Genomic DNA, 19,943 nt, shown 5'->3' with positions numbered 1-19,943 from the left:
CTTGGGCAAAAAACACTTATTTTTCTGTGACTTAGATTTTATCTCCAAAAAGGAGGATAGCAATACCCACCTCATGAGGTTCTTGTGAAAATTACATGAATTAACATTTAACATAAAGCATATAGATCAGTACTTGACACATACTAAGGGCTTCTTTAGGGCTTGCTATTGTTAATGTTGTTGTTATTAATTTATTCCCAAGTTCCTGAGTTACCTTTCTAAAAATTTTTTGATAGTATCAGTGCCTGGAATGGGAATATGAACTCATCTTTCAAAAAAAAAAGGCCTACAACCAACTAATTTCTTTATATTCCTCCATCACAAACACTGGACATGTAACATTTTTTGCAGGACGAGGTTACAGGAAATGTTTACATGAAAAATAAGGAAGTAAGAAAACATCTGCAACTATGATCATAGGATATTTCAACATTCATAACAAAGGTGGCCTAAACAAAAAGATTCTATGTTCCTAAAGGTAAGGCTGAGATGCCTGTTTCCTCTGTCAATATGCAGCAAGCAAGAGAGAAATGACAATACTGGATTTGGTCCTAGAGGCTGAGCCAGACATAACAAACAAGGTTAAGGTTGGGGCAGAGCTCATGTTCACAATCATGTCACACATCTAAGTATTTTAAGTGTCAACAGGATTTACACATGGTGATGCTGCATTTTAGACAAATAGGACTGACAGGAAATAAAGTTTATAAACAAACTCACTAGCATAAATTATCAGTTACAAGAAACTCCAGTAATTAAAGGTAGGGCACAGGTTACCTTCTCAAAACATCAGTAAAAAGTTAGCATACAATGCACTCTTTTGCCACCTGCAGAAGTATTAATAGTACATCTTGAGGGAAACTCTGAAAATGTATCATCAAAAGTGTCTTACTAAATATCATAGTTCCATCAATGTGACCAAAAGTAATTCTATGGGAGAACCAGAGCACTTCAGAGCTCAATACAAGAATTGGGACAAATCTAAAAGAGAATGCAAAATGGATCATTTATGTGTTTAGAAGAAATAATTAGAATTACACAGGTGCAAATAACAAGAACTTGACTGATTTCTCTTAAGATACAAGAAGTCCATAAGAGGTATTCCAGGGCTGATACAGCTGTTCAGGTATAAACTTTGACTGCATAAAGCATTTTCTAGTAAAGGGATGGTCTCTATCATCACCTCAGTCACCTCAAGTTATTTCCTTCAGTTCCTGCTGAACTCCTCGTCCACCACCATTATCTTGCTCAGTAGTGCCTGGCTCTTTATGACCCCATGGATTGTACCCCACCAGGCTCCTCTGTCCATGGAATTTTTCAGGCAAGAATACTGTTGTAGCATGTAGGATCTCGTTTCTGACTACAGATCCAACCAAGGGTTTCCCTGCATTGGGAGTATGGAGTCTTGAGTCACTTGACCAGTATGAAAGTCCCTAAAATAGGTTTTAATGAAGAAAGACTGTGGAACTTACCCCAGAGCAACAAACCTCCCTTTTTGACACCCAATCTAGTGTTCATGCCAAGGTCTCTACCCTCTTTATAACCTGTTAAGTGCCAGGTACCCTGAAAGGTGGCATCACTATTTCATAGCTATACAATTGTTAGGAGTCTTAGCAAAGAGACTAGAAAGTAAAGGATATAACTTGAGGTGACTGAGGTGGTGATAGAAACAGTCCATCCCTTTATTAGAAAAGTCTTTATGAACTCAAGCATTCAAGACATCAAATCAACCTACCTTTTAGAGTTAAGCTAATTCAGTGTGCATTTTCCTAAACTGTACCTCTTCCTCATGGTGTGTGTGTATATATATATTTATATACATATGCTTCCATACACAGACTTCTGATTCTGCAGTTTGACTCCATAGCTGACAGTGGGGAAAGTAGCTAACTCAGAATTAAACAGCTACTGGCTTGAAAGTTCTTCTGAGAGATTTTACAGTGTAGGAGGAAGAACCTTACTTTCCTATTAGGAATAACTATCCTATGATTTTTAAAAAGGGCAAGTGCATGTCACAGAAAGATGAAGCTATTTTTTTGAGAGAAATACAGGAGCCAACTCATCCACTTTTATTATTATAAATATCCAATGAATAAAATACATGGTAATTACACACTGTCTGTATATATATTAATATTTTTCATGCTAAAGAGGAGAGAAAAAAGGTTGAGATAGTGACAGTAAATCTGAAAGGAAGAAAGAGAAAGAATTAAAGGAGCAAAGGAATCATGTTTTGAAGCAGGAAAGAAGAAGGAAGAGGAGAGGGAAGACAAGGCCCTGTGATGTGAGGGGAAAGAGCAAAAGAAAAAAGAAAATGAAAAAAAAAATAGGAGGAGGAAGACAGGGGACATGGGAGAAAACACGTGAGATACAGGTGTAAGGAGACAGGGTCAGAGCAGGAAAGGCAGAGAATGATGATTCTGAGGCGAGCGTAGCACTTATTGGTAAACCACTATCACTCCTTCTTCATGTCCCTTGGTATGCGGGCAACAGCATCCATCAGTAACCAGGGCTATTTGAAACACTCATGAGTTCGCATACAGTTTCAAAGAGTCCTTTAATCAATAAAATTTAATTTGTTTCCCAAACAAAGTTTTATGTTTCTAAAGAAAGCTAAATTAGCATTGAGAGATAACCTAGGTTTTCAATGTTTACTTGGGAACCTCATAATTCCTATAACTATCTCTTTGTGGCATTCAAAAGCTATCTAATTACATTTTTTTAATAATTAGAGCTGCCTTAAGCCATAAATCAACATCTGTACATTTGTAGTGATCCTTCTGCTGCTGCTGCTGCTGCTAAGTCGCTTCAGTCATGTCTGACTCTGTGCGACCCCATAGATGGCAGCCTACGAGGCTCCCCCGTCCCTGGGATTCTCCAGGCAAGAACACTGGAGTGGGTTGCCATTTACACACCCCAAATCCAGCTGCTACCCTTCGCTCCTACAGGACATCAAATAAAAAGGAAAAATATGAGTAGTTTTAGAGAAGCACATGTTAGAAATAATTGGTTAACCCATAGGCACAGCATTCAACCCTTCAGAAGCTCTGCCTTCAATGAGATGGGCATGGCAGGTGACCATGGCAAAAATTACTCTCTAAGCTAAACAAGAGACACCAAAGTGAGATCACCTCACGTGGAATTTCCTGAGAGCCAAGAGTATTTTTTTTTTAAATATACCATTCTTGTGTTTGAACAGTCATTAAGAAATCTTCATATCTGAAAATTCAGTTCCAATTTCTGAAAATGTGTTTTTAATATTTCTTTAAGTTTAATAAGATTGATACAGCTTTATTATTTTATAAATAACTTTAAAATCAGTGGGGTAGGAGAGGGGTGGATTAATCACCCAAGTTATCATTGAAGCCAAAACATTTAGATAAATGAATTTTCTTTATCATACGTGTGTTATGTCATCACCCAATCATAGTTCAAAGCACTTCTTTGCACACTGAATCTACCCATTCTAACTAAAAGCACTGAGTATAGGGTTATCTATTTTTTTCTATTTTTATATCACATAAAGAATTTTTTAAAAGAAGAGCGAGCTTTATATTTTTGTGTGAGAATATATACAAGATTTTTTAATGCCAGTGTTTAAAAAGTACCAGTAACTCATTTATGCTTTTCCAGTGTAAAGGCTACCTGAAATATATTTCAAATATACATGCATTAGTGACTATTTGTGAACATTAAAGACACAATAAATAACTGTCAAGGTGTCATCTAAAGTCATTGGAAGAACAAGTATGGCTTAATATGCAATATATCCTATATAACTAATAATGTAAGATTTCCAGATCATCTATAGAGCTGACCAATTCCAGGCAGGGGAAAAATAAATCAAAGATAAGTTCTAGATATTATCTTTTGAATGAAACTAATTTATGGAAAAAAATGTGAAAACACCTATGATTTTTTAAAGGTGAAAAGACAAATTTATTGGAATAAGATGGTTCTATAAAAATATATGATTACAATGATACAACTTTTATTCTTTAACATTTTTGATGAAAACAAAAATAATAGTTTAAAATAAAGATTCATAAAAATTAGAGGAAAATATTCTAATTAAATAATTTCTAGTAATGTAGTGCTATGACTGAAGTAAGAACATCTGCCTAAATTAGATGTTTTCAATTATGATTCTAAAGACCTAATTTTTTGAAACTCACACAGGGAATATATATTAAATCAATGTTTATATGATTTAAGAAACAATCTGAACCACATCAGTAACATATATTTGAAATAAGTTGTAGAGTACGAGATGAAATATCAGACAAGTAGAGGAAAATGCTTTAAAATATTCAGTTTTCATAGTTATATACAAGCAGGACACAGATGTAGTTCACTTATAAATTGTATCTGACAAATGATTCTGAGTTTAAATATGCTGATTCCAGAGTGAGAGACATATAAAGAACAAATATATACTCACCCAATCAATAACCCAGTTACCTTAGCAATAGCAGGTTGCTATTAATTCAAATAATTGCTAATTCAAATAACTGCAATATTAATTCAAATAATTGTTATTTAATTCAAATTTTAAAAAAATCATTCCCTTGAAAGAAATTTAATCTGGAGTATATTACCAAAAATTGTATCTGACATACACATCATTCTAGTACTTGAAGTCATTATATTGCACTGCCTTTGAATGGTGATTTTTAAATGGCAACCAGTTGATTCCAGAACACATTTAATATAATACCAATAATGGTTACAACAAAATACCCTAAATACTTTATTCTGATTTTACCTTTTTTACGTAAACATTCTGTTTTAGCAGTTGAAGTTTGTTTTCCCACACACTCCACAATATGATTAAATAAATAATAGAATGAAAATGTAGGACAGAAGAACTATCAGTAGTGATACCAAATTTACAAAATATAATCAAATCCCCTTTATAAAGCATTATGCTTTATTACCTATTCAGTTCTGCTTAAAACAGATACTTTTCCTCTATCAATATTTTAGAGCATATTTTTCACTGTATTGGAACATTTCCCCCACCTTATGCCACTGTAATAATGGGTATTCTAGTCTTTTTAGAAATTCAGAGAAATTGTCTCATATCTGAATTGTCTCATGGAAGCTCAGGCACTTTTCACAGACTCATTTACTTAGGCTTTCACAGATAATGTGTTTTTTTTTTTCTCTTATATCTGACCTCTCCCTTCTGATGACTGAATAAAGCCCATCCTGTGAGTTGGCATTTTCTTATTACAGGATGTCAGGTTTATCCAAATCTTTCTAGTTCAAAATATACTATCTGTCTGTTCAATGATGTCCAAATTCTTTTAAACAAAAAGGGAAAAACCTCTTTCCACAGTTGTAATTAAGACTGTGGGAGAATAAAACATTGACAAGTCACATTCACTACAAATTGGTTTAAACAAAAGCCTAAGGAGTCAGGGTGAAGAAGAGGGATTATCAGGGGAAAGAAAAGGTGCAGACATCAACTCAATCTTTGCTTGTTTCACAATCATGACCTGGTCCTTAGGAGAAGGAGCAGTGAATTGCCAGGTGTGGCTTAGGAAGAGAATGGCTACCTGACTGGACCATCTAGGTTTCCATTTCCTATTTTCCCATCATTTGCAATTTTCTACCAAAAAAAAAAGAAATTAAGGTATGGGCCTGGAAACCATGCTGTGGAAACTGACCATATTTGGAGATTTGTGCCAAAAAAGGAAATTCTAGGAAAAATTGCTCCGACCCTGAGACTTTCCTAATTCAACATGATATACATACACATAGACATATATTGCTAAATATACAACCATAACCTCTTACTGCCGAGTTTCTAAACTCATCATGCAGACACCACGGCTCATTGTGACTAACGATGCCCTTTCAAGAAAGTCACAGACAACAGATTTAAAAGATACAAGAAGCTGACAACAGAGGTACCAAGTGATCAAGTGATGAGAATTAGTAGAGCTTCCAATACTGTGAACAGATGAATACACTACTTGACGATAGGAATATCTGACAATTCTGTTAGATACACAAATTTCAAATTCTTTGTATTGCATTTTTGTTGTGTTTTTTTTTTTTTTCAGAAGATTTTCAACAAAAATCTTTAAACAAATACTACACATACAGAGACCCATAATATTGAACTCTGATATTTGCATCTCCATCTCTTATTCTGTCACAGACACAAGTCTCAGAGGGTAGCTGACACAGCCTGATCTCCAGTCATGTTCTGTGTTAGGTAGCATTATACACACTACCTCTGTCTCAATGCATTCTTTTAGGTAAAAAAGTAACAGTCATCAGCTGTACCCCAGAATCATTCCCTCAAATGCTGAGTTCAGTGTAAATCATAGATAAGATAGAGTTTTCCTGATATAACTGTTACATTTTAAAAATTTAAAAAATTAGAAATAAAGTCTGAAGCTAATATTTTGTATTTCTTAGTTTAAAAAAAAAATTGGCCAAATAACCTCCTAACCTAACTACAACAGTATATTAGGTTAAAATTTCTTACTATCAGTTCAATTCTTAAATAGATGTTACATAATTAATTTTAAACATTAATTTCCAAAAGTCTATAAAAAAAGGAGACATGTGTAAGCATCATTTCATTTTTAAACAGTTCTTCTACCTGTAGAAAATTTCACAAGGAAAAACTTACTGAAGGCCTATAGCTACAGCCAGTTTCAAAATCTAAATATTTGACAAAACAGGTAACAGGAATTTAAAATCCTACAAAAACCATTCACAAAGTTTAGAATGATCTGATCATCTTAAACTTACATGATAAAAGTTCTCTACCTTTTCTAGTGATGGAAGAGGTAGACGTTGAGACTTTCCCACACAACATGCAACTTGAAGTGTTACACTGCAATCTTACTATCATCTATTTCTTTTTAGACTTAGAATGTGATTATGGTCAGTCTTAGGTTGACTTACATTTGCTAGCTTCATAGCAAAAGCAAAGGCTATGTCATAGTTTGGTATTTTTAAGTTTTCTATGCTGGCACCTTACAAAGGATATGGAAACAGAGAGGGCAGAAATGAGGCTTTGTATTACCATAGGTCTTCTATCACAACCTGACAACCACATCTTTTAGCCCAGCCTTGACTCTCTACACCTTCACTAAGACTCACACCAAGTGACAGGTTCAATCCATTGGTCTTCGGGTGAGGTCTGAGTTGGCATCATATTGGCTGGTCCTTTTCCTTAAAAGATTCTCATGAACTCAGGAAAACATCAGACTGCTCTTGAGAGTAAGCACAATAAGTGCTTTAAAAGAGGGAACTAGTTACAGAAAATTAATATTCCAAAGTCTGAAATTCCACCAAATTAGACTTCTGCTTTACAGACAAGGCTGCCGCCATGCCACAAGAAAGCTGTAAAAGTACTATTTTATTTTTTTTTAAAGTACTATTTTAAATCTCTAGTAAGCATTTAGACTAAATATTTTAAAGCGGATATGAAGGATTTTTTAAACTAGAAAACTTAAGATTTCTTATCATTTTTATATCCATGTTTATCTCAAATGCCAGCTGCTCCGTGGATTATCTCCTGCTATGCCAATAACTGTTAGCCCACAAAAAATGGAAACTGTAACATGAAATCACGAGACAACAGTTTCTATTTGGTTGGGTATCAGTATTTTTGCCTTTAGATTCTAATTAAATAGTGCCTGTTGCCGCTTAAAAGCGCCATGGAAGTAAAGAGAAATATTCAGAAGTTCCAGGAAATAATAGAAATAATAGAAAATAGACAATATCTTATTTTCCCACATACTCCATTTACTAGCTTAAAACATCAAAAATGCATGCACTACACAACATTCTATTGCTTGCAGCTAAATTGTACCTCTTCAATCATGTTTAATTTTGATGAAGGGCTCCATAATGATCCTTTTTCAAAAGGTATCTTTAAATTATAAGGAACTTCCAGTCCCTACCTGGAAATTAAAGCTGTGCAGATTAAAAAGACATAATCATTAATAAATATCACAGAGATCGTTCTAGAAAGAAAAGGCACGTTAAAATAAGAGGAGACTTAGGAAAAAAACACACCATTTCCTGACATTTTCAACGCCACTTTAGAATAGAGCGCTGGAAGCAGCCGCTCCCTGTCAGGAGGGCCGTTGACTACGAAGGAACCGAGAAGGACCCCTGGCCGAGAAGCTGCGGGAAGTTTGCGGCGAGCGGGCGACCGGCGGGGCGGCTGCGGACCCGGGCGCGTCAATCTGTCACCAGCGGGTCCGCACAGCCTAGCGCCACTCGGCTGCCCTGCAGGGGGAACGAGAGCAGGGACAAAGGTCTGGAATCCGAGGACTCGGGTTAAGGAAACAAGAGGCGCGAATTCATTCAAGTGTCAGCTGTCAGAACCACGAGTGAGGAGGACCAAATTTTCCGGCCTTTCCCTGCCTAGAACCCGCTCCTCTCGGAGAGACGCGTGAGGGGAGCGTGTGGAGTCGGGGTGGGGGGCGACCGGTCAATAAATTCTAACTCGCAACTCTCTCCCCCACTAAGTTTGTTTTCTCTCCCTCCTCCGAGCGCAAAGCTGAGGTAAGGGTTGTCACGGTTCAGGTTTAAATGGCCCCTGGGAAGAAGGAAAGCGGTACAAAGCTGCGCTGGCCGGTGAGAGCAGAGATGCTGAGGTACCTACCATGGTATTCTTGTCCCGGAACGTAGTAGGTGGGGTGGCCCGCAATGTGCAGGGAAATGAGCACCTCGCCCTGCTCCCCATCTCCTTCCAGCTCCCCGTGGTGAGTGCACAGGAAAAAGAATGGCGAAAAGCGAGGGTAATAGCCCACCGCCGCACGCGCCCTCAGCGTCGCCCCCAGCACCAGCGCCAGGAGGAAAGTCCGCGGGGCCCAGGAACTGCGCTCCATGCCGCCGCCGCCGCCACCGCGCGCCCTGAGTGCCGCTCTCTCATTCAGTTTTGGAGGCGCCGGGACCGAGTAGCCGCTTGGAGAGAATGCGAGAAGGCGGCGGACGGAGTAGAGCGGGCGCGGGCGCGGGCGCCGAGCCCCGCCGGGAAGTTCCGCGGGAGACCGCTGCTCCCAAAGTTTCTTTGGCCCGCGGGAGCGCGGGGCCGGGCTGCGGACGCCGGGAGCGGGACGGTCGCTGCCTCGGTGCGCCGCCGCCGCCTCTGCGCGACGCCCCTCGGCCAGGCCTGGGAAAGCTCCCGCCCCCCTCCACACCTTCTTAAAGCCCCGGGCGCCGAATCCCCCCCGCCGCTGCCACACGTGTCCCGGCCGCTCCCCCGCCCCCGCGCGTCGCACGGCGCGCGCCCGCCTGGCCCCCGCCCACTCGGGCTCGCTCGCCGCACCTCGCGCTGCGCTGGGCGCACGCCTCTCGGGAGTCCCGGCGCCGAAGCCCAGTTCGCATTCTAAAGGGCCGCCGGGCGGGGTCGGGGCCACGGAGTCCACGAATCTGCCCTGAGGGACTTAAACGCCTCAGAGAGACGCTCCCGCCTAGGTGTCTGGAGGAGCAAAAGGACTGGACGGTCTCCTTTTGGCCCTCAGATTTCCCTCTTTTTTTTTCTGAGAGGAGGCGCGGAGGAGGAGAAGGGCGGTGGGGACCTGTGCTGGCGCCGGCTTCTTTGTCTGCGCGGGCTGCGCCTAGCGCCCCTCGGGGCTCGCCCACCTCGGAGCCTGGGCGGCCCGCATTGGTTCTGGGGATCCGCCTGAGACCCCAAACCGCGAGGGGCCCCTGCGCTTCTTTCAGACCTAGGCCTTGCGTCCCTCCCGCTGACCCCCGCCCCGCTCCTCGCCGCAGCGACCGAGCCGCGTCTGTAGCTGGAATTTAAAATGAGATTAAGCGAAAGTAGAATTGGCAGCCTCAAGTGGTGCCTGGAAATGGTTATTTGTGATGCTCGGGTGTGGGGAATTGTGTGGCGGGAAGGGCTTGCGGAGCTGAGCCCCGACAGGCGCTCTTCTCTGGACTGTTCTGTTATTCATTGCTGCTGGGTTCTTCAGGCGGAGATGGTTGTAATTTTTTAAATCGGTGTTTATTTCCTTTAAATGTCAGCTACGACCAATGTCCCTGAGACGGGGCGGGAGGAGGGGGAAATATTCTGGGGAGATGCTGGCAGCGGTGATTGAAGCGGGTGGTAATGAGCTGCTGCACAGGAGGCTGCGGGAAAGGGAAATAAAAAGCACGTTTTTAACCGAGGACGGCTGGCAGGAGCCCTGCGGCATCCAGAGCCAGGTTGCCAGGTTTTAATGCCTCTCTCCACCCAACCTTGGCTCGCCACCAAGCCCAGATAAACCCGCACGTAGAGAAATGAGATTATAAAATTAGAAGGAACAGTGTCTTTGAGGAGCGACAAGGAGGAGTGTGAAATGGTAATCTTTCAAAGGGGAGACCTCTATAGTTACCTCGTTGCAAAAGGAAGAGATTGGTGGTTTTCCTCTTCTCCAGGCCGAAATCAGACAGGTAAAAGGGCCACTTCTGGCTACCTTCTGGTTTCCCTCCCTTAAGAATCTCCAAGGACTTAACTGCTGTATATATTTGATGTAATCATCGTTACTGCTGCCGCTCTGTGCTGGTGCAGGCTTTGGGCTGTAGGTAAGTTACCTCTATTTAATCCTCACACCACTCAGAGAGGCAAAAATTATCCCCATGTCACAAGGGAGGAGATGGTCAGAAATGTTAATTTGTTCAATGTCAGTAACAAGTAACGAAGCAGCCTGGCTGCTGGCTCCAAAGGTTCTCACCGGGACCTACCTTGCAACTATCCACGTCAACCCGAGGTAAGTTACCACCACCTGTTCCCCGCAGGCAGGCAGTGTTGCCTCAGTTAGAAGACACTGGCAGCTGGCAAGACTGTTAACACCTTTCTGTCCAGTTATGTGAATATAACCTAAAATAAAATGAATCACTTCTAGAAAGTATCCAAGACTACTGAACATTTTTAGGTAAACACTTTTAAAATGTTTATTATGTACCAAGCATAAATTAACTCCTTTAATCCTCATAACCCAATGGGGAAAATATTATTAATAGTACATATGAAGAAACTGAAGCACAGAGAGGTCAAGTGACTTGTCCAAGATCACACAGCTGTAATTGTGAGAGAGCAGTGACTTGAACAGTCACATTTTAGAGTACAGCACTTAACCATTGCAAACTTTGATGCTGGTTTGGGCATCAAGGCATGGGATGTCTTTACCCAATGTCAGGTTATCTCATTTAGTTCTTACATTGGCCTGTGAAGTGCATGCTAAGTCATTTTAGTTGTGTCTGACTCTTTGCTACGCCGTGGACTGTAGCCTGCCATGTTCCTCTGTCCATGGGATTTTCCAGGCAAAGATACTGGAGTGGGTTGCCATTTCCTTCTCCAAGGAAACTTCCAGACCCAGGGATCGAGCCTGAGGCTCTTAAGTCTCCTGCACTGGCAGGCAGGTGCTTTACCACTAGAGCCACCTGGGAAGCCCCATGGCCTGTGAAGTAGATATCCTCATTTTTTAAGAAATACAGTTGAGATTCACAGAAGTAATTTGTCCAGGGCACTCAGCAAGAAAAGGAGCCTGGGATCAAATCTGGCCATGCTTGATCCCAAGGTTGCTGCTTGAAATAAGCTATAAAGTAGCAAGACTTCCCTGTAGCTCAGGAGACCAGGGTTCGATCCCTAGGTTGGGAAGACCCTGTGGAGAATGGAATGGCAATCCACTGCAGGATTCTTGCTGGAGAATTCCATGGACAGAGAAGCCTGATGGGCTACAGTTCGTGGGGTTGCAGAGTTAGACATGACTGAGCAACTAACACACACAGTAAAGCACTGATACTTGGTTCAGGTCCAGCTGCACTTAATCCCAGAAGGTCTTCAGTTCCCAGGAGGTCCCCCTCTTCACTCTGTAAGTAGTAACCTCTTGTGAATCTCTCACCATGGCTTTCTTAACATTGAATTTATGTGACCAAGTTTATTTTCCAATCTTCCCCTCTTTTGTGGTTTCTTAACTTCTACAACTTGACTTTTCTACGTGCATTATACTATTAATTATGCAGAGAAGGGGACGGCAGAGGATGAGATGGTTGGATGGCATAACCAGCTTGATGGACATGAGTTTGAGTAAGCTCTGGGAGTTGGTGATGGACAGAGAGGCCTGGCATGCTGCAGTCCATGGGGTTGCAAAGAGTCGGACACGACTGAGTGACTGAACTGAACAGAATGCAGGCTCAAATATGTGGCTACAGCCTCATGGTTATTCATTAACAGGCACAGAGACTGTTTAAATAATGCCCTGAGTGATGTTGAGCTGCTTAAGAAGGGGGTAGATGCTTGTACACTCTACTTAGCAGTCCTTTGGACTAGCATGTATACATGTGCCCTTACAGTAATTGAGGCCCAAGTTCACACATCTCTGAGATCTTCTTCATAGAATCCCAGTTCAACTAATTATTATTAATACTTTTAAATAATTTTTTGGTTAAATGAAGAAACTAACACAAGATGGATATACAATCACTATCTTCCTAGTGAGCACTTTGTCACACATTCATGTGGCAAACTGCATTATAATACAAAACTTTTAGCTTCCCAGCTTATGTGCTAACCTTTAGATCTTACTTCTATTTAATGAGCCACAATAAACATCTTCAGAAATATTTGTTTGGTCCACAAAACTACAAACCTTTGAACTAATGGAAAAATAGAGAAGTACTCTTCAAGAAAATTTGGTTCACATCCAAAAAATCTGTAAAAAGATAAAATGTGATGTCAGGGGCAAAAATGAGTAAATCTGTGGGAAAAGGAGTTTAAAATAGGGTACTATTCCTCTATAATTAAAAGAGCTTTGGAAAAGCAATTAGCCTACAAAAAAATACCTTTAAGTATCCTTAGACGATAAATTCATTTCTTGCTGATGAGTAGAAATTATTGACCAGTATTTGAATAATCTTAACACAATGGAAATTAAATCATATACATATGAGATCCACAACTTTCAAATCATTGGTAGATGATGACCCTAAATGAAACACAAAAAAGACGTTAAGTTAAATTTCAAAGTTGCAAGCATTCACCCACTGTCCGCCTGTCTGCCTTTCATTGATCTTTTGAGACAAAGTATCAAACATTTTGGTGTGTGTAAGAATGTGAATCTCTACTCTTATTTACAATGTAAAAGTAAATAAGATAGGAAGTATATAAAATTTTTAAAAGTATACAAATATAAATGTGGAGATGGTGACATTGGTCAATTCTATAGGTTCCAAAATGGTAATGAAAGGTCAAATAAAATAAAAGAGACCATAGCAAAAATCAACAAAACCAAAAGCTGGTTCTTTGAAAGGATAAATAAAATTGACAAACCATTAGCCAGACTCATCAAGAAACAAAGGGAGAAAAATCAAATCAATAAAATTAGAAATGAAAATGGAGAGATCACAACAGACAACACAGGAATATAAAGGATCATAAGAGACTACTATCAACAATTATATGCTCATAAAATGGACAACGTGGAAGAAATGGACAAATTCTTAGAAAAGTACAGCTTTCCAAAACTCGACCAGGAAGAAATAGAAAATCTTAACAGACCCATCACAAGCACGGAAATTGAAACTGTAATCAAAAATCTTCCAGCAAACAAAAGCCCAGGTCCAGATGGCTTCACAGCTGAATTCTACCAAAAATTTAGAGAAGAGCTAACACCTATCCTGCTCAAACTCTTCCAGAAAATTGCAGAGGAAGGTAAACTTCCATTCTATGAGGCCACCATCACCCTAATACCAAAACCTGACAAAGATCCCACAAAAAAAGAAAACTACAGGCCAATATCACTGATGAACATAGATGCAAAAATCCTTAACAAAATTCTAGCAATCAGAATCCAACAACACATTAAAAAGATCACACACCATGACCAAGTGGGCTTTATCCCAGGGATGCAAGGATTCTTCAATATCCACAAATCAATCAATGTAATACACCACGTTAACAAATTGAAAAATAAAAACCATATGATTATCTCAATAGATGCAGAGAAAGCCTTTGACAAAATTCAACATCCATTTATGATAAAAACTCTCCAAAAAGCAGGAATAGAAGGAACATACCTCAACATAATAAAAGCTATATATGACAAACCCACAGCAAACATTATCCTCAATGGTGAAAAATTGAAAGCATTTCCTCTAAAGTCAGGAACAAGACAAGGGTGCCCACTTTCACCATTACTATTCAACATATTCAACTATTCAGCAATCAGAGCAGAAAAAGAAATAAAAGGAATCCAAATTGGAAAAGAAGAAGTAAAACTCTCACTGTTTGCAGATGACATGATCCTCTACATAGAAAACCCTAAAGACTCCACCAGAAAATTACTAGAACTAATCAATGACTATAGTAAAGTTGCAGGATATAAAATCAACACACAGAAATCCCTTGCATTCCTATACACTAATAATGAGAAAACAGAAAGAGAAATTAAGGAAACAATTCCATTCACCATTGCAACAGAAAGAATAAAATACTTAGGAATATATCTACCTAAAGAAACTAAAGACCTATATATAGGAAACTATAAAACACTGGTGAAAGAAATCAAAGAGGACACTAATAGATGGAGAAATATACCATGTTCATGGATTGGAAGAATCAATATAGTGAAAATGAGTATACTACCCAAAGCAATTTATAGATTCAATGCAATCCCTATCAAGCTACCAACAGTATTCTTCACAGAGCTAGAACAAATAATTTCACAATTTGTATGGAAATACAAAAAACCTCGAATAGCCAAAGCAATCTTGAGAAAGAAGAATGGAACTGGAGGAATCAACCTACCTGACTTCAGGCTCTACTACAAAGCCACAGTTATCAAGACAGTATGGTACTGGCACAAATACAGAAATATAGATCAATGGAACAAAATAGAAAGCCCAGAGATAAATCCACACACATATGGACACCTTATCTTTGACAAAGGAGGCAAGAATATACAATGGAGAAAAGACAATCTCTTTAACAAGTGGTGCTGGGAAAACTGGTCAACCACTTGTAAAAGAATGAAACTAGAACACTTTCTAACACCATACACAAAAATAAACTCAAAATGGATTAAAGATCTCAACGTAAGACCAGAAACTATAAAACTCCTAGAGGAGAACATAGGCAAAACACTCTGACATACATCACAGCAGGATCCTCTATGACCCACCTCTCAGAATATCGGAAATAAAAGCAAAAATAAACAAATGGGACCTAATTAACCTTAAAAGCTTCTGCACATCAAAGGAAACTATCAGCAAGATGAAAAGACAGCCTTCAGAATGGGAGAAAATAATAGCAAATGAAGCAACTGACAAACAACTAATCTCAAAAATATACAAGCACCTCCTACAGCTCAACTCCAGAAAAATAAATGACCCAATCAAAAAATGGGCCAAAGAACTAAATAGACATTTTTCCAAAGAAGACATACAGATGGCTAACAAACACATGAAAAGATGCTCAACATCACTCATTATCAGAGAAATGCAAATCAAAACCACTATGAGGTACCATTTCACACCAGTCAGAATGGCTGCGATCCAAAAGTCTACAAATAATAAATGTTGGAGAGGGTGTGGAGAAAAGGGAACCCTCTTACACTGTTGGTGGGAATGCAAACTAGTACAGCCACTATGGAGAACAGTGTGGAGATTCCTTACAAAACTGGAAATAGAACTGCCTTATGATCCAGCAATCCCACTGCTGGGCATACACACTGAGGAAACCAGAAGGGAAAGAGACACGTGTACCCCAATGTTCATCGCAGCACTGTTTATAATAGCCAGGACATGGAAGCAACCTAGATGTCCATCAGCAGATGAATGGATAAGAAAGCAGTGGTACATATACACAATGGAGTATTACTCAGCCATTAAAAAGAATTCATTTGAATCAGTTCTAATGAGGTGGATGAAACTGGAGCCTATTATACAGACTGAAGTAAGCCAGAAGGAAAAACACCAATATAGTATACTAATGCATATATATGGAATTTAGAAAGATGATAACAATAACCCTGTGTACGAGACAGCAAAAGAGACACTGATGTATGGAACAGTCTTATGGACTCTGTGGGAGAGGGAGAGGGTGGGAAGATTTGGGAGAATGGCATTGAAACATGTAAAATATCATGTATGAAACGAGATGCCAGTCCAGGTTCAATGCACGATACTGGATGCTTGGGGCTGGTGCACTGGGACGACCCAGAGAGATGGTATGGGGAGGGAGGAGGGAGAGGTTCAGGATGGGGAGCACATGTATACCTGTGATGGATTCATTTTGATATTTGGCAAAACTAATACAATTATGTAAAGTTTAAAAATAAAATAAAATTAAAAAAAAATAAACCCACTTGGAAAAATAAATAAATAAATAAAATCCTTCCTACACTAAGCCTTTAGGGAATGAAACCACTGAGAAAGGTGGGATATTTGAGGGTTGGCTCTGATATGCATATCTTGCCAGAACAAGTTAATTAATGTACCCCAAATTAAAAATACTGAGATAATTAAATCATGAGTCAATTAAAAAAATCATTATATCACAAGTTCAGGCTGGGTGTGGAAATGGGAGATAAAGCTTAGGGCCTGCCAAAGGTAGGATGAATAAGGTAAGTGCTACTCAAAGTGGAGTTTGCAGATTGGTTTACAAAATCTGTTGCCAATACATGTTGAGATGTGTACAGAAATTGAGAGTGTTTGGAAACTCTTCTAGAGATTTTATAGTGCAGTAACAATCCAAGCAGAATTTCATTTTTTCTAGTAACTAATTTTGATTATATATGTACAAAAACAGTTGTCTGTGATGGCTCACAGATAATTTGTGAGGCACTGTGATAGGAAATCCATGCATAAAGCTATACCCCATCCCCAAATAGCTAGACCCTCAATAATAAGTGAAAGTCACTCAGTCATCTCCAACTCTTTGCGACCCAATGGACTATACAGTCCATGGAATTCTCTAGGCCAGAATACTGGATGGGTATCCTTTCCCTTCTCCAGGGGATCTTCCCAGCCCAGGGATCAAACCCAGGTCTCCTGCATTGCAGGTGGATTCTTTACCAGCTGAGCGACAAGGGAAGCCCAATAGTAAGGTGAACTAGAAAAAAAAAATTTCCTCATTAGTCTCAATCTTAGTGGCAAGCAGTGATGAGGGGGTGTTCTCTCACCAAAATGTGAAACCACAATCTGACTATCAAGAATCTGTGGCCCAAATACACACTTCTGTTTGATTTCAAAAACTTCAAGTCAAAAACTAATTTTTAAGTGTTTGGGTTGAAACTGCTCCCAGGCACCTAGAAGAAACAAATTCAAATTGTCTCTAGGAAGAAAAACCCCATTCCTTTAAGTCAGGCTTCAAAGAATTACAACAGTAATATGCTGTGCTGCTGTGTTCAGTTGATCAGTTGTGTTTGACTCTGTAACTGCATGGACTATAGCCTGCCAGCCTCCTCTGCCCATGGAATCTTCTAGCAAGAATACAGGAGTGGGTTGCCATTTCCTCTCCCAGGGGATCTTCCCAACCCAGGGATCGAACTCACGTCTCCTGCATTGGCAGGCAGATTCTTTACCACTATGCTACCTGAGATGCCCCATTGAACATATGTTCGCAATCAAAAATCACTAATGTACTGACTTGGCCTTTCCATATATCAGCAGGAACAAGTTTAAGCATGTGTAAAATTTGGAATATTCTTATTGGGACATGAAAATAAAATGAAAAACTCTTCTAACCAGTTTTTAAAATTAAAAAAAAAATCACTAATACTGTGAGAAATCAGAACCCAGTGAATCAATAGAAATAGTAAATAACTAGAATCAGACCCTCAAAGACTTCAGGTATTGAAATTATCATCTGCAGAATAGAAGACGTATATATTTAATAAATATAGAAAAATAAAATAATATTTCAAAAATGTAACTAAGATAAGAGACTATTGAGAATGACCAGACATTCTCAAAGTGAAAAATCTGATAACCAAAATTTAGAATTCCAAGGACAGGGGCATCTGCTCTGACAGTATAGAACATTGGACATTCTTGGAGACTTGTTTCCTGTAAAACAATTAGATCCAGCATAAAACATAATTTTCTTATGTTATTGGGCTTATAGAAAGTAAAGGAAATCTACTAAGAGACCAGGAAACTTTAAAAATGAACCAACCATAAGGGGAAACAAGAACCACATGCAGTGAGCACATTTGAGAGTGTCTTCCCAATTATATGGAAATTCAATATATAGTAGCCAGGACTGCAGATCAGAAAAGGAGAAAAATGGACTTTTCATTAAATGTGCTGAGACAATTGATTATTCATATGGGAAATAATAAAACTGGACCTGTACCTCCCACTTAGGGCCACAGGCTTAAGTATAGGGCCTTTCACACGCATGAGCCTCCTCCAAGGCCTGAGAGGGGGACAAGAAATGGGTTCAAGTGGTAAGATATTTGTGCAAAATTTGTAAAGTAAGTTAATCTGACCATACTAGTTAAGATAATTGTCTTTTTCTACTCTATTTTACCACCATATTTCTGCTTGTGTAGACTGTCATTGGAGTGTCTGTAAGCATTTTTTTGGATATGGCTAAAGGGAACTCGATTTGGAGATTCATGGTACTTGAATTTAGTTGGGTAATTTGGTGTGGTTTGAAGACATTGTGTGTTCATATAAGTTATTGCCAGCTGCTGCCCCAGTAAAGGATGACTTCCAGAAATACTGTTACCATCCATTCTACAGACCTAACTGGCATCATGATATGTAGGTACAGATTAGAGGTTATGTCATAGACCATGTCCTGTGGCCTCTGGCACCAGAAATATATGGAGAGTGAAGAGGTAACGAGGTGTGAAATGCAAGAAGCCAGAAGCTAGTCTGGAAAATTCTTTCAATCATAAGATGTTTCAAAATGTAAGTTCTCTTCTGTCAGAAATACATGAAATAATGCCATGCTTGCAATTATAGCTATATTACGTTTTTGATAGGATCACCTGAAATGTAATTTAACTCAACCATAATTCCTATATTCAAAGAGAATAAAGCTATAGTACTACTACAAACAGCAAATACATCTGTAAGTGGTCCTGTGTTTCACCATTCCCAATCTATCGAATCACATATTTAGTGTGTCTGATGCACCTTGCTTTGACAGTCTGATGTTTCCAGAAAAAGCAGTACACAAAATTGGCACTGATGCAGTGGAATGGCCTGAGAGACAAGCAATCCAGTGACATATATAAACATAATCATCTGTATACTAATATGCAGTATTAGTGTGAATCATTTGGTGATAAATGCATTTGACTGCTTTTGCTATGCCTTAAATCAATTTTATGTTTTTCATAATTGTTAACTATACAAAAAATTAAATATGATGAGAAAGAGTTATTCTAAGGAATGTCAAAAATAAAACTAAATTTAAAATGAGATAAGGTTTTAAAATGTCAAAAACTATCTTATTACAAAACAATATGAACCAAAAACTCTGATGGTTAATGTCATGAAGACAAGGAAAAGAATTAAGATAGCCAAGAAAACATAAATGATAAAAATAAAAGTTGATAAAGAAATTATATATATATATATAGGTGTGTGTGCATACCTTCCCAAACATGAAATAAAGATGAGAAGAAAGATGAAAATAATTTAAAAAGTTTACATGATCAATACTTGAAAGTATAAAGCAGCTTCAATTTGACAAATTGTTGACTTGGATAAACATCATGATCTTTCATTTTGTTCTGTTCAGATGGATAATTTCACCATTTTAATGAGAGTTTTATAAAAGTTTTTTTTCAAAATAGTGACCTGATTAATATTTATAGAGACTAAAATCACACAATAAATACAAAAGCTTCTCAAGTAGATATTTTGAAAAAACAAGTTTTTAAATGGTCAAGCCACTGTGAAATTCTGTCTGGACCATTTCAAAACTATAGGATTGCTTTTATTATTTTGTTTGTAAACTCTTT

At 39.0% G+C, this 19,943-nt stretch overlaps 1 protein-coding gene and 2 long non-coding RNA genes across 4 annotated transcripts in view; all 3 read right to left on the bottom strand.

Annotated features, from left to right (window-relative positions):
- RELN (reelin) overlaps positions 1 to 9,187 on the bottom strand; it is a 557,372-nt gene extending 548,185 nt beyond the window's left edge. The window contains exon 1 of one of the 2 annotated variants that reach the window (XM_086397037.1): positions 8,642 to 9,187. In XM_086397037.1, coding sequence (XP_086253163.1) covers positions 8,642 to 8,867 — 226 coding nt within the window. In that variant the 5' untranslated portion in view covers positions 8,868 to 9,187. The remainder of the gene's footprint in view (positions 1 to 8,641) is intronic. The other variant, XM_086397038.1, reaches the window with a different exon arrangement.
- A 618-nt stretch (positions 9,188 to 9,805) lies between these two features.
- On the bottom strand, positions 9,806 to 10,542 carry LOC147374391 (uncharacterized). The gene is made up of 2 exons (XR_015162721.1): positions 10,359 to 10,542; positions 9,806 to 10,113 (listed from the first exon to the last, which is right to left on the bottom strand). It is a non-coding gene; the product is annotated as an uncharacterized LOC147374391 (long non-coding RNA).
- Positions 10,543 to 12,572: 2,030 nt separating this feature from the next.
- LOC147374390 (uncharacterized) overlaps positions 12,573 to 19,943 on the bottom strand; it is an 89,579-nt gene continuing 82,208 nt past the window's right edge. Inside the window, exons 3-4 of the long non-coding RNA XR_015162719.1 lie at positions 12,808 to 12,950; positions 12,573 to 12,677 (exon numbers count right to left, since the gene is read on the bottom strand). This is a non-coding gene — a long non-coding RNA (uncharacterized LOC147374390). The remainder of the gene's footprint in view (positions 12,678 to 12,807; positions 12,951 to 19,943) is intronic.

This window comes from Bos grunniens, chromosome 4 (genome assembly GCF_055505025.1).
Source record: "Bos grunniens cultivar Pamir isolate PY7600 chromosome 4, Bosgru_T2T1.0, whole genome shotgun sequence".
NCBI lineage: Eukaryota > Metazoa > Chordata > Mammalia > Artiodactyla > Bovidae > Bos > Bos grunniens.
The sequence above is the reverse complement of the archived record's forward strand: the minus strand, read 5'-3'. Positions and strand labels throughout refer to the sequence as shown.